A 15,047-nucleotide genomic window follows, 5' to 3' on the forward strand; every position below is an offset into this window, starting at 1 on the left:
AGGGTTTTTCTTATTTTGATGGAACTGTCGGGAGCTTTAATGGTGTTATACAGGTTTACACAATTATGGCTGCTGTCTTTCAGGAACAGCTCCACATCCGTTCCTGTTGAGGCTTTTGCAGCACAGCCCCGGAGCTGCAATATCAGACATAACCAGTGGGCAACCTGGCACTGTGTTTGCTAGTAGGCGACCATTTTTTCTTTTTCAGTTCAGCCTCTTTAACCACCTCCCGACCGCCTAACGCAGGGATGCGTCCTGCGGGCGGCCGGGTTATTCCTCCTTGACGCATCTACGCGTCATCTCGCGAGAGCCGAGATTTCGCGTGAACGCATGCGCACGCGTTCACAGCGACGCGCAGCTGAGAAGTTGATCTACAGCCTGCCAGCGGCGATCATTCGCTGGCAGGCTGTAGATGCAATTTTGTTTAACCCCAAAAAGGTATATTAGACGCTGTTTTGATAACAGCGTCTAATATACCTGCTACCTGGTCCTCTGGTGGTCCCTTTTGCTTGGATCGACCACCAGAGGACACAGGCAGCTCTGTAAGTAGCACCAATCACCACTACACTACACTACACCCCCCTGTCACTTATTAACCCCTGATCACCCCATATAGACTCCCTGATCACGCCCCTGTCATTGATCGGCCCCGTGTAAGGCTCCATTCAGACGTCCGTATGTGTTTTGCGGATCCGTAAAACACGGACACCGGCAATGTGCTTTCCGCATTTTGAGGATCTGCACATTGCCAGAACTATATAGAAAATGCCTTTTCTTGTCCGCAATTGCGGACAAGAATAGGACATGTTCTATAGGCTCTACAAAAAACGCAGTGTTCGCCCGATCAGGCCTGATCTTGTGCGCACACTTGCGTTCAGTCCGCCCCACCGCAGTGACAGAATTACACAGTAAAATCGCTGCGGCGCTATAAAGATCACTTTTGAGGGGCATGGCGAGTTCAAAGAAGAAGGCACAAGTTAGCGGAAATTGATATTTTTTTTGTTTTTTCTTACAAAGTCTCATATTCCACTAACTTGTGACAAAAAATAAAATCTTACATGAACTCACCATACCCCTCACGGAATCCAAATGCGTAAAAATGCCCTGTGAAATCCTAAAGGCACTCATTGGAATTTGGGCCCCTTTGCGCATCTTGGCTGCAAAAAAGTGTCACACATGTGGTATCTCCGTACTCAGGAGATGTAGGGCAATGTGTTTTGGGATGTATTTTTACATATACCCATGCTGGGTGAGAGAAATATCTCTGTAAATTGACAACTTTGTATAAAAAAAATGGAAAAAGTTGTCATTTACAGAGATATTTCTCTCACCCAGCATGGGTATATGTAAAAATACATCCCAAAACACATTGCCCTACTTCTCCTGAGTACCGCGATACCACATGTGTGACACTTTTTTTGCAGCCTAGGTGCGTAAAGGGGCCGAAAGTCCAATGAGTACCTTTTAGGAGGGCATTTTTAGACATTTGGATTCTTCTCACGCTTTAGGTCCCCTAAAATGCCAGGGCAGTATAAATACCCCACAAGTGACCCCATTTTGGAAAGAAGACACCCCAAGGTATTCCGTGAGGGGCATGGCGAGTTCAGGTAAAATTTTATTTTTCATAAGTGAGTGGAATATGAGACTTTGTAAGGAAAAGAAAAACTTCTGGACCCCCACTGATCTAATAGTTATTCCCTATTGTCTGGATAGGTGATAACTTCTAACAACTGGAATACCCCTTTAAGGCTTGTGTTTTTGGACTGATGGAAGGGTCGTGTGTGTTATAAAACCCTTTTTTTTTTTTTCCCTCTATGGCAATTATTATTATTATTATTATTATCACTATTATTATTAACAAGTTGCATGACGTACTAGGTCCATTGGTAGAACATGTTCCAACAATAGGGGGTATGTGTTGTCACTTCGACACTCACTGACAAATGTCATCACATATGCAGATAAGATCTCTGTTCCTTGATGTTGAGATAGGACGATCACCTCGACTTGTTTCCCCCTATTGACACAGCATATTTTTACAGTTTATCAATAGTTATCCAGCATGTTCATGCATGATGTACTACCGCCCCAGGGACGTATAACACATAAAGCCTCATCTGCAAGCCCCCAGTACAGTCCAGCTACCAGATATGTGAGGTTTATACTGTTCGTCAGCATCAAAGGGTTAAATCTGCAGCATCACATGTAAGGTCTGATCCACGACCGCAGTCCTGGGGTAGATGACTGCTCATCGATCAGCATGGTGTCTACGTTGAGGGATACAGGTCACCAATTTAATTGACTCTGACCTATCTCTGCTGTCACAGTCGTTTGGAGCCCATGTCCTGACTCTAGAGCGTCACATCAATGCCTGCTGTCTATAGACTACAAGAGGTCACCCCCAGGACCTGGCAGGGGATCGGTCTGACGGTATATTGAGTTACTTTATCATCATTTTCCAGGGCTACGAAAGGCCCTCGTAGCTCAGTTCCATTTACTTTGTTGAGATGAGCAGGTCACTCGCTAAAGAGGAACGAGGCGTGAAACGCGAAGGGCTGCTGATAAATATTTCATGTAATTCCTGATACAATTGCGATAAATATCAGATAGTTACAGGTGTTATTACTCCATTGTGTGGAGACGACGGGGCCCATAGGTCAGTCTACTGTAGAGAAGTAAGGAACCGCACTCTGTTCAAGTAGTATCACCGGTGCCGATCAAGGGCTTATTAGGCCGTATCCAAGTGATAAAAAATTTGAGGCACTTAGTCTGGAAGTTTTGCAATTCAAATGTATTTTTTATTTTTTCATTTTTCTGCATCATCCATATGCCCGTGGTAAATTAAGGAATAACAGATTATTTCTGACCAGACGTTTCGGTCACGGTGGACCTTCATCAGTCCAGCGCCCAGGCAAACCTTTATCCAGTACACAGATAACATGACCACTGATGAAGGTCCACCGTGGTTTGCCTGCATCCAGCGCCCAGGCAAACCTTTATCCAACGCCAAATACCCAACGCCATCAGCACCTTACACCTTTCTCCTGCACCATATTAATAGTTGCCTCTTTGTGTGACTTTTGACTATTTTTATGTTGTGTATTGGAATATGTTGTGGGGCATTTATATTCTAGAAATCTGCTCCATTGTAGCAGAATGTATCCTGCTGAAGGAGATCCTAGGAAAAGTATAGATGATAATAGATGTGTCTTTACAGTTCCCACAACAAAGTGCCTCCCTAAAACAGTACCAGCCACACAGTGCTTCCCTATAACAGTACCAGCCACACAGTGCTTCCCTATAACAGTACCAGCCACACAGTGCTTCCCTATAACAGTACCAGCCACACTGTGCTTCCCTATAACAGTACCAGCCAGACAGTGCTTCCCTATAACAGTACCAGCCACACAGTGCTTCCCTATAACAGTACCAGCCACACAGTGCTTCCCTATAACAGTACCAGCCACACAGTGCTTCCATATAACAGTACCAGCCAGACAGTGCTTCCCTATAACAGTACCAGCCACACAGTGCTTCCCTATAACAGTACCAGCCACACAGTGCTTCCCTATAACAGTACCAGCCACACAGTGCTTCCCTATAACAGTACCAGCCACACAGTGCTTCCCTATAACAGTACCAGCCACACAGTGCTTCCCTATAACAGTACCAGCCACACAGTGCTTCCCTATAACAGTACCAGCCACACAGTGCTTCCCTATAACAGTACCAGCCACACAGTGCTTCCCTATAACAGTACCAGCCACACAGTGCTTCCATATAACAGTACCAGCCACACTGTGCCTCCCTATAACAGTACCAGCCACACAGTGCTTCCCTATAACAGTACCAGCCACACAGTGCTTCCCTATAACAGTACCAGCCACACAGTGCTTCCCTATAACAGTACCAGCCACACTGTGCTTCCCTATAACAGTACCAGCCACACAGTGCTTCCCTATAACAGTACCAGCCACACAGTGCTTCCCTATAACAGTACCAGCCACACAGTGCTTCCCTATAACAGTACCAGCCACACTGTGCTTCCCTATAACAGTACCAGCCACACAGTGCTTCCCTATAATAGTACCAGCCACACAGTGCTTCCCTATAACAGTACCAGCCACACAGTGCTTCCCTATAACAGTACCAGCCACACAGTGCTTCCCTATAATAGTACCAGCCACACAGTGCTTCCCTATAACAGTACCAGCCACACAGTGCTTCCCTATAACAGTACCAGCCACACAGTGCTTCCCTATAACAGTACCAGCCACACAGTGCTTCCCTCTAACAGTACCAGCCACACTGTGCTTCCCTCTAACAGTACCAGCCACACTGTGCTTCCCTATAACAGTACCAGCCACACTGTGCTTCCCTATAACAGTACCAGCCACACTGTGCTTCCCTATAACAGTACCAGCCACACTGTGCTTCCCTATAACAGTACCAGCCACACAGTGCTTCCCTATAACAGTACTTCCATATAACAGTACCAGCCACACAGTGCTTCCATATAACATTACCAGCCACACAGTGCTTCCCTCTAACAGTACCAGCCACACAGTGCTTCCATATAACAGTACCAGCCACACAGTGCTTCCCTCTAACAGTACCAGCCACACAGTGCTTCCCTCTAACAGTACCAGCCACACAGTGCTTCCATATAACAGTACCAGCCACACTGTGCTTCCCTATAACAGTACCAGCCACACAGTGCTTCCCTATAACAGTACCAGCCACACAGTGCTTCCCTATAACAGTACCAGCCACACAGTGCTTCCCTATAACAGTACCAGCCAGACTGTGCTTCCCTATAACAGTACCAGCCACACAGTGCTTCCCTATAACAGTACCAGCCACACAGTGCTTCCATATAACAGTACCAGCCACACTGTGCCTCCCTATAACAGTACCAGCTACACTGTGCTTCCCTATAACAGTACCAGCCACACTGTGCTTCCCTATAACAGTACCAGCCACACAGTGCTTCCCTATAACAGTACCAGCCACACAGTGCTTCCATATAACAGTACCAGCCACACAGTGCTTCCCTATAACAGTACCAGCCACACTGTGCTTCCCTATAACAGTACCAGCCACACAGTGCTTCCCTATAACAGTACCAGCCACACAGTGCTTCCCTATAACAGTACCAGCCACACAGTGCTTCCCTCTAACAGTACCAGCCACACTGTGCTTCCCTATAACAGTACCAGCCACACAGTGCTTCCCTATAACAGTACCAGCCACACAGTGCTTCCCTATAACAGTACCAGCCACACAGTGCTTCCCTATAACAGTACCAGCCAGACTGTGCTTCCCTATAACAGTACCAGCCACACAGTGCTTCCCTATAACAGTACCAGCCACACAGTGCTTCCATATAACAGTACCAGCCACACTGTGCCTCCCTATAACAGTACCAGCTACACTGTGCTTCCCTATAACAGTACCAGCCACACTGTGCTTCCCTATAACAGTACCAGCCACACAGTGCTTCCCTATAACAGTACCAGCCACACAGTGCTTCCCTATAACAGTACCAGCCACACAGTGCTTCCCTATAACAGTACCAGCCACACTGTGCTTCCCTATAACAGTACCAGCCACACAGTGCTTCCCTATAACAGTACCAGCCACACAGTGCTTCCCTATAACAGTACCAGCCACACAGTGCTTCCCTATAACAGTACCAGCCACACAGTGCTTCCCTATAACAGTACCAGCCACACAGTGCTTCCCTATAACAGTACCAGCCACACAGTGCTTCCCTATAACAGTACCAGCCACACAGTGCTTCCCTATAACAGTACCAGCCACACAGTGCTTCCATATAACAGTACCAGCCACACAGTGCTTCCCTATAACAGTACCAGCCACACTGTGCTTCCCTATAACAGTACCAGCCACACAGTGCTTCCCTATAACAGTACCAGCCACACTGTGCTTCCCTATAACAGTACCAGCCACACAGTGCTTCCCTATAACAGTACCAGCCACACAGTGCTTCCATATAACAGTACCAGCTACACAGTGCTTCCCTATAACAGTACCAGCTACACAGTGCTTCCCTATAACAGTACCAGCCACACAGTGCTTCCCTATAACAGTACCAGCTACACAGTGCTTCCATATAACAGTACCAGCTACACAGTGCTTCCCTATAACAGTACCAGCCACACAGTGCTTCCCTATAACAGTACCAGCCACACAGTGCTTCCCTATAACAGTACCAGCCACACAGTGCTTCCCTATAACAGTACCAGCCACACAGTGCTTCCATATAACAGTACCAGCCAGACAGTACTTCCATATAACAGTACCAGCCGCAAATGGAGTGCCAGTCTGTTCTCTTCATCAGAAGGAAAGCATTAAAATCCCATGTTGTCTTCTTGGTCCTGTTACAGTATGTTCTAATAGTTGGTTGAAGTTCAGCTGGCAACCACTGCAGTGCACGTCCTACCTATAACAGTACCAGCTACAGTACCAGCTACACTGTGCTTCCCTATAACAGTACCAGCCACACAGTGCTTCCCTATAACAGTACCAGCCACACAGTGCTTCCCTATAACAGTACCAGCCACACAGTGCTTCCCTATAACAGTACCAGCCACACAGTGCTTCCCTATAACAGTACCAGCCACACAGTGCTTCCCTATAACAGTACCAGCCACACAGTGCTTCCCTATAACAGTACCAGCCACACAGTGCTTCCCTATAACAGTACCAGCCACACAGTGCTTCCATATAACAGTACCAGCCACACAGTGCTTCCCTATAACAGTACCAGCCACACTGTGCTTCCCTATAACAGTACCAGCCACACAGTGCTTCCCTATAACAGTACCAGCCACACTGTGCTTCCCTATAACAGTACCAGCCACACAGTGCTTCCCTATAACAGTACCAGCCACACAGTGCTTCCCTATAACAGTACCAGCCACACAGTGCTTCCCTATAACAGTACCAGCCAGACTGTGCTTCCCTATAACAGTACCAGCCACACAGTGCTTCCCTATAACAGTACCAGCCACACAGTGCTTCCATATAACAGTACCAGCCACACTGTGCCTCCCTATAACAGTACCAGCTACACTGTGCTTCCCTATAACAGTACCAGCCACACTGTGCTTCCCTATAACAGTACCAGCCACACAGTGCTTCCCTATAACAGTACCAGCCACACAGTGCTTCCATATAACAGTACCAGCCACACAGTGCTTCCCTATAACAGTACCAGCCACACTGTGCTTCCCTATAACAGTACCAGCCACACAGTGCTTCCCTATAACAGTACCAGCCACACAGTGCTTCCCTATAACAGTACCAGCCACACAGTGCTTCCCTATAACAGTACCAGCCACACAGTGCTTCCCTATAACAGTACCAGCCACACAGTGCTTCCCTATAACAGTACCAGCCACACAGTGCTTCCCTATAACAGTACCAGCCACACAGTGCTTCCCTATAACAGTACCAGCCACACAGTGCTTCCATATAACAGTACCAGCCACACAGTGCTTCCCTATAACAGTACCAGCCACACTGTGCTTCCCTATAACAGTACCAGCCACACAGTGCTTCCCTATAACAGTACCAGCCACACTGTGCTTCCCTATAACAGTACCAGCCACACAGTGCTTCCCTATAACAGTACCAGCCACACAGTGCTTCCATATAACAGTACCAGCCAGACAGTGCTTCCCTATAACAGTACCAGCCACACAGTGCTTCCCTATAACAGTACCAGCCACACAGTGCTTCCCTATAACAGTACCAGCCACACAGTGCTTCCCTATAACAGTACCAGCCACACAGTGCTTCCATATAACAGTACCAGCCAGACAGTACTTCCATATAACAGTACCAGCCGCAAATGGAGTGCCAGTCTGTTCTCTTCATCAGAAGGAAAGCATTAAAATCCCATGTTGTCTTCTTGGTCCTGTTACAGTATGTTCTAATAGTTGGTTGAAGTTCAGCTGGCAACCACTGCAGTGCACGTCCTACCTCTCTCATTTTGGTTTCGATTTACCGCTATTTCCTTTTCCAAATTGATAATGTGGCAATTTTTTGACGTGTGCGGTTCTGCTTAACATTGTAATTATATCAGAGTAACGTATTGGTACATGTAGAATAAAGATGAACGAATTTCTTGAAATTCGTTTGTGTCCGATTCGTCGAATTTATGAAGAAATTAGATTATTGTATGAATTAAATCTTTCTAAAGAAAAGTGCTCCCGTTGCCACACTGTGTATGACACTCTGAGGTTTTCTAAGGCTCATATTTTTCTCTTTTTTGTCTTTCTTTTTTTTCAAGTTTTTTTACATTTTTTTCTCTCCCCCCTCCATTTTAAGTTCTTTAGCGCAATGACGGCAATAGCAAATAATTTCAGAGTGACAATGATATATACCGTATATTGGTAAATGCATGGTTGAAGATGTTAACAAACACCCTGTTTAAAAGCACATTGCACTATTGCATGTTATGCTTTTTAAATTTAAAAAATGTTCCAAAAAATGTCCCTTATTGGGGGCAAATGGTGCTTAAACACATAGAGTGTTATTGGAAAAAGAGTGGCTTGCTGTGAACAAAAGTTCAATGATTCTGCTTTAACAGGGACAGATGCCTGCTTATGGTAGTGTGTCAGAAAAAACTGTGGCTTGTTCTGGATGAGCCTCTGAAAATTCTCCTTTTTATTTGGGAGCAGCAGCAGTACGGTGTGGATGTGGTAAGGGTAGGGTAATAGTGGCTTTTGGCAGTAATCGTATCAGCACAGCATGGAACAGACAAGGCAGTAGAATATATGTGTGTTCAGCTGTGTAAGGGTAATAAAAGTAGTGGTATTAGTAGGAGTAGCGGACGTGGCTGCAGCAGCCATACAGTGTGAAACATGACAGGCAGGCAAGCAGAGTTAGTGGCATGACGGGGCTGGCAAATAAAATGGCTACCGTCAACAATGGCATATCCGTTCATCGGAGGACCGTATACGGAACGCAAAAAACAGAACGTAAACGGGAAAAGTGGCCTAAGAGGAAGAGTGAGCCATCCAGTCCTCAGTAATAAAGTTGCACCCATTGGAAGCCTTATACTACTCACTGGATTATTGGTGCTGCTACTGCTGTTTTTACTACTACCCATATTCTAGATTTCAGATGACAAGGCATGGGTCTTTCTTTTTTCACTCTTGCGTTTACCAGTCATTTCATTATGAGGCCTTTAAACGAAAAGATGCAGGTTTGATACACAGACTATTAAATGATACTAAGGAAATTGCAAGTGTTTTTTGTGTAGTTTACAGAGGCGCAGTTAACCTTCCCTCCCCTTCTACAAACACACTGACCACTGGTATTGACATTCTACAATGCTAATACAGTGCACTAACTGAAATTGGTAATTAAATGCTGTTATTGCAGAAAAATGCATTCAGTAATAATTCACCATAGCTTAACGCAATACGTTAACTGAAACTTGAGGGTGTTTTTAAAAAATAAAGCTGGCTGCAGAACAGAAAATGAAAGTTGTTGCAGGATTTTGTTGATTGCAGAATTTGAAGTGCAACATGAACTACATGAACTTTTCACTTGACAGCTGCATTATGAAACACACAGTCTCTCCCTCTCTATGCTTTTCCTGATAAAACCGTAGCTGAATCTAGTTATATCCCTATGCTGTCTCTATACGCTCTCTATTACACCTATAGCGCTAGCTTGTGTCTGTAATTGGCTTTTGGGCAGACATGGCCGACACACATGGTCTCAGACTGCAAGCTGCCGACAGAATGGCGTGCATGGTGTTCTCAGCGAAAAGACTTGCCAAAATCCTGCCCTCTGATTGGATGGCAGGCTTTTTGTTATCCTCTGAGCCAATCAGGACAAGCACCCTCCCACCCAGTGTCATGTGATCCTCCTCCTTCTTTCTTCCTGTCGTTTTCACCGCCATTTCCCACTGTAAAATGGAGCGGGCGCGGTTTTGCAAGATTCATCGCCAAAACTTCTGATTAATTTCTGAAATTCGTAACAAATCTGATTTGTTCAGATTCGATTCGCCCATCTGTATTGTAGAATATCATCTTTTTTGGGCTCTTTCTCCCCCTCCCCCTCTTTTTCACGCTCAGATCCCCACCCTCCGCACTCCATCTCCCATCAGCTCCTCTTTTCCACCTGCTGTGCTAGGAGGCCTCTATTAAAAGTTCTAAGCAACATCTGTTTATTTTCCCATCGCCCTCCTCGTGCGCCCGGATTCTCCAGCCCATCTGCTCCTCGCACATTACAGGAGCGAGTAATGAACCCTGTGGGCAAGCTGTCAAACCACCGGTTGACGACTCATTCTGCTGCTGACCCCTATGTTCAGAATCACGGCAGACACATTGTATCAGTGACATGTTCCGCCTCCATAAACAGTCATTATCCCCAGGCTGCTTGATACTTTGTGCATTGTATTGATTTCTTGGCGTTTAGTATATATATACTTTTTTGGTGGTAATTTGTTTTTCTGATGTCTATGGGGTGAATACGAATCTACAGTGTGGTTCACATCTGCAAACGTCCAAATCACTGCAAATCCCAATCATCACGTCACATCCGCCAAGGTTATGGAATGGCTCTTCATGCAATTCCCTTATAATTTCCGGGTCGGTTCCAGGCGGTAGACATGCTGGTGTAGCGCTTTGACTGCACTTATCACTTTGTCCATCCATTATCTCCTCCAGACACAGTCCTTTCAGGTTGTCACGTTGTCAGCCTCACTGAGGTCACCACCGCTATGTCCTCACCCACTCATGGTGGCGGAAGGGGGGGGGGGGGAATGGCGCCTGGAATTGACACCTCTGTCATGTGTCAGCTCCGTGTGACTTCTCCATACGTACGCCATGAAGGAGATCTTCAAGTCTTGCTGTGCTGTGAAACGTTTTGCAACATTACAATATTCCTGTTGCATCCATTCCTCTGGATCTATGCTTGCTGTCAGTGAATGGAAAGCTTTCTTATCGACATTGTGATTCTGGATACCCATCCTGTTTATGGTTACACTGGAAGATTGCCTATTTTCCGAATGTTGTCGCGGTTAACTAGCGTTGGCATATTCTGCAGGGCTGTACATACGTGGTCATCGATCACATCAGTCCCTGCATCCAGTAGGGCTCGCAATGTAATTTCCATACGTGAAGCCAACTGACCAGTGTTTTTGGACGGTGGGAGGACATACAAACTACTAGCTTAGTCAGATTATAACCCAGTGACACTGTGCCGCCATATTGCCATTTACTTCCATGTGTAGTCCTGGCTGTAAGACAATCCTGCGAGTGCGCGGACCGGCTGGCGGACCTTAGCCCAAAAAGGGTTTGTTCCCAGTCCCCCACTCCTCCTGGCACAGGTGCAGCTATTGCACAAGAGGCACGGGGGCGTCCAAGATTCCCCGGATGGTTTTTGCATCTTGTGGATGGAAATTACGCAAGCCTGGGAAAGTAAGGGTTAAGGCTGGCAGCGTGTTTGACCATAGCAACACGGTGTAATGGGTGTATTTAGCAGTCTGCAGGGGGCAGCTCCGTAGCCCAGCAGGGATTAGATCCACCACATGGGCCCAGTTATTGTGTTACCATAGATACGCATTGCCGTGCCGCAGAGAGCGAAGGAAGTGCATTGTGGTCAGCACCGGGGAATCCGCAGCGTTTTACACTTCTGTGTCTTTATGCTGAGCTGGTGAACTGGAAATGAGCCTCCCCTCCCCGACCACCGCAGCATCTAAGTAAGAAGCTGTTTATGACGGATCACTCTGCGAAACGCGTGAGTTAATGTTCTCACCTGGAGCCTGGTTGTGCCGATTGGAAACACGTTTGCTGAATAGTAATTTTAGGCTGTGGTCAGGTAGCCACTTTGTGGGACCACAAGTCCCAGCACACACTGGAGAGTTAGACACTGTTTGCAGCTAATATATAACCATGTCTTTACCAAGTACTAAAAAGGGGTTGTCCATCTATTCTCATCATTATAAAGTTCAATATAGAATTCATATATTACATTACTTATCCTGTACTGATCCTGAGTTACTTCCTGTATTATACTCCAGAGCTGCACTCACTATTCTGCTGGAGGAGTCACTGTGTACATACATTACTTATCCTGTACTGATCCTGGGTTACATCCTGTATTATACTCCAGAGCTACACTCACTATTCTGCTGGTGCAGTCACTGTGTACATACATTACATTACTTATCCTGTACTGATCCTGAGTTACATCCTGTATTATACTCCAGAGCTGCACTCACTATTCTGCTGGTGCAGTCACTGTGTACATACATTACTTATCCTGTACTGATCCTGAGTTACATCCTGTATTATACTCCAGAGCTGCACTCACTATTCTGCTGGTGCAGTCACTGTGTACATATATTACTTATCCTGTACTGATCCTGGGTTACATCCTGTATTATACTCCAGAGCTGCACTCACTATTCTGCTGGTGCAGTCACTGTGTACATACATTACTTATCCTGTACTGATCCTGGGTTACATCCTGTATTATACTCCAGAGCTACACTCACTATTCTGCTGGTGCAGTCACTGTGTACATACATTACATTACTTATCCTGTTCAGATCCTGAGTTACTTCCTGTATTATACTCCAGAGCTGCACTCACTATTCTGCTGGTGCAGTCACTGTGTACATACATTACTTATCCTGTACTGATCCTGGGTTACATCCTGTATTATACTCCAGAGCTACACTCACTATTCTGCTGGTGCAGCCACTGTGTACATACATTACATTACTTATCCTGTACTGATCCTGGGTTACATCCAGTATTATACTCCAGAGCTGCACTCACTATTCTGCTGGTGGAGTCACTGTGTACATACATTACATATCCTGTACTGATCCTGAGTTACATCCTGTATTATACTCCAGAGCTGCACTCACTATTCTGCTGGTGGAGTCACGGTGTACATACATTACCTTACTTATTCTGTATTGATTCCTAGTTACATCCTGTATTATACTCCAGAGCTGCACTCACTATTCTGCTGGTGTATTCACTGTGTACATACATTACATTACTTATCCTGTACTGATCCTGGGTTACATCCTGTGTTATACTCCAGAGCTGCACTCACTATTCTGCTGGTGGAGTCACTGTATACATACATTACTTATCCTGTACTGATCCTGAGTTTCATCCTGGATTATACTCCAGAGCTGCGCTCACTCTTCTGCTGGTGGAGTCCCTGTGTACATACATTACATTACTTATCCTGCACTGATCCTGAGTTACATCCTGTATTATACTCCAGAGCTGCACTCACTATTCTGCTGGTGCAGTCACTGTGTATATACATTACATTGCTGATCCTGTACTGATCCTGAGTTACATCCTGCATTATACTCCAGAGCTGCACTCACTATTCTGCTGGTGCAGTCGCTGTGTACATACATTACATTGCTGATCCTGTACTGATCCTGAGTTATATCCTGTATTATACTCCAGAGCTGCACTCACTATTCTGCTGGTGCAGTCACTGTGTACATACATTACATTACTTATCCTGTACTGCTCCTGAGTTACATCCTGTATTATACTCCAGAGCTGCACTCACTATTCTGCTGGTGTGTTCACTGTGTACATACATTACATTACTTATCCTGTACTGATCCTGAGTTACATCCTGTATTATACTCCAGAGCTGCACTCACTATTCTGCTGGTGCAGTCACTGTGTACATACATTACATTACTTATCCTGTGCTGATCCTGAGTTACATCCTGTATTATACTCCAGAGCTGCACTCACTATTCTGCTGGTGCAGTCACTGTGTACATACATTACTTATCCTGTACTGATCCTGAGTTACATCCTGTATTATACTCCAGAGCTGCACTCACTATTCTGCTGGTGCAGTCACTGTGTACATACATTACTTATCCTGTACTGATCCTGAGTTACATCCTGTATTATACTCCAGAGCTGCACTCAGTATTCTGCTGGTGCAGTCACTGTGTACATACATTACATTACTTATCCTGTACTGATCCTGAGTTACATCCTGTATTATACTCCAGAGCTGCACTCACTATTCTGCTGGTGCAGTCGCTGTGTACATACATTACATTACTTATCCTGTACTGATCCTGAGTTACATCCTGTATTATACTCCAGAGCTGCACTCACTATTCTGCTCGTGCAGTCGCTGTGTACATACATTACATTACTTATCCTGTACTGATCCTGAGTTACATCCTGTATTATACTCCAGAGCTGCACTCACTATTCTGCTGGTGCAGTCACTGTGTACATACATTACATTGCTTATCCTGTACTGATCCTGTAACCTCTGATACAATTGCTTATGAGGAGAACTAGGAGACTCTCTCCTCCTTTGTCCAAATTATGCAGTCAATAGCCATGAACTTTCTTCAATGGAAAGGAGAGGAGGGGGGGGGGGGGGGGGGTGTATTTACTTCTGTCTGGGGGAGAAGGACCCAGAGCTGAGACCAGCAGGTATTGAGTATTTTTAGCATATCCTGTAGACATCACTTATATATGACATGATGCGTCTGCGAAGTCACATTTGTATGTTTTTGGTTATGAATGTCATTTTCTGAGATTTCTAAATCATTTCTGTTAAGCCTTAACTTCTTATCACCCATCCCTGAAGCGTGACGGAGAGGCGAGCGTGGAGGGCGTGTTGAATCAGCTCGTCCTAGAACACTTGCAGCTGGCTCCTCTTCAGTGGGGTGAGTGACATTGGCGCGGCGTTATTTCCAATTGAATCACTGACGACTGGTGTAAAGCATATTTCATAGTTCGAACAAAGGATTTATGTTCCTGCCGCCCCACGGCCAGTGTTTGTAAAGTGTTTGAAGCGAGTTTTATATCTAGGATCATATAGGAAATAGATTAATGGAAAATCACAGCACTTCACCCATGTGTGCTGAAGGAGTTTAGTTTAGTAATTGATGAGTCTTTTTTATCTTGTTTTTTTTTCTAGTCTTCCTTTTACCTGGATCTGTGGCTGAGGCTCTACAATAATTTATAGTCTGGCTACAC

At 45.5% G+C, this 15,047-nt stretch overlaps 1 protein-coding gene across 1 annotated transcript in view; it reads left to right on the forward strand.

Annotated features, from left to right (window-relative positions):
* The window catches only part of TRAPPC9 (trafficking protein particle complex subunit 9), a 516,382-nt gene that overhangs the window by 247,123 nt on the left and 254,212 nt on the right, over nt 1-15,047 (forward strand). The window contains exon 21 of the mRNA XM_040431647.1: nt 14,644-14,734. Coding sequence (XP_040287581.1) covers nt 14,644-14,734 — 91 coding nt within the window. The remainder of the gene's footprint in view (nt 1-14,643; nt 14,735-15,047) is intronic.

Source organism: Bufo bufo, chromosome 5 (assembly GCF_905171765.1).
Source record: "Bufo bufo chromosome 5, aBufBuf1.1, whole genome shotgun sequence".
Taxonomy (NCBI): domain Eukaryota; kingdom Metazoa; phylum Chordata; class Amphibia; order Anura; family Bufonidae; genus Bufo; species Bufo bufo.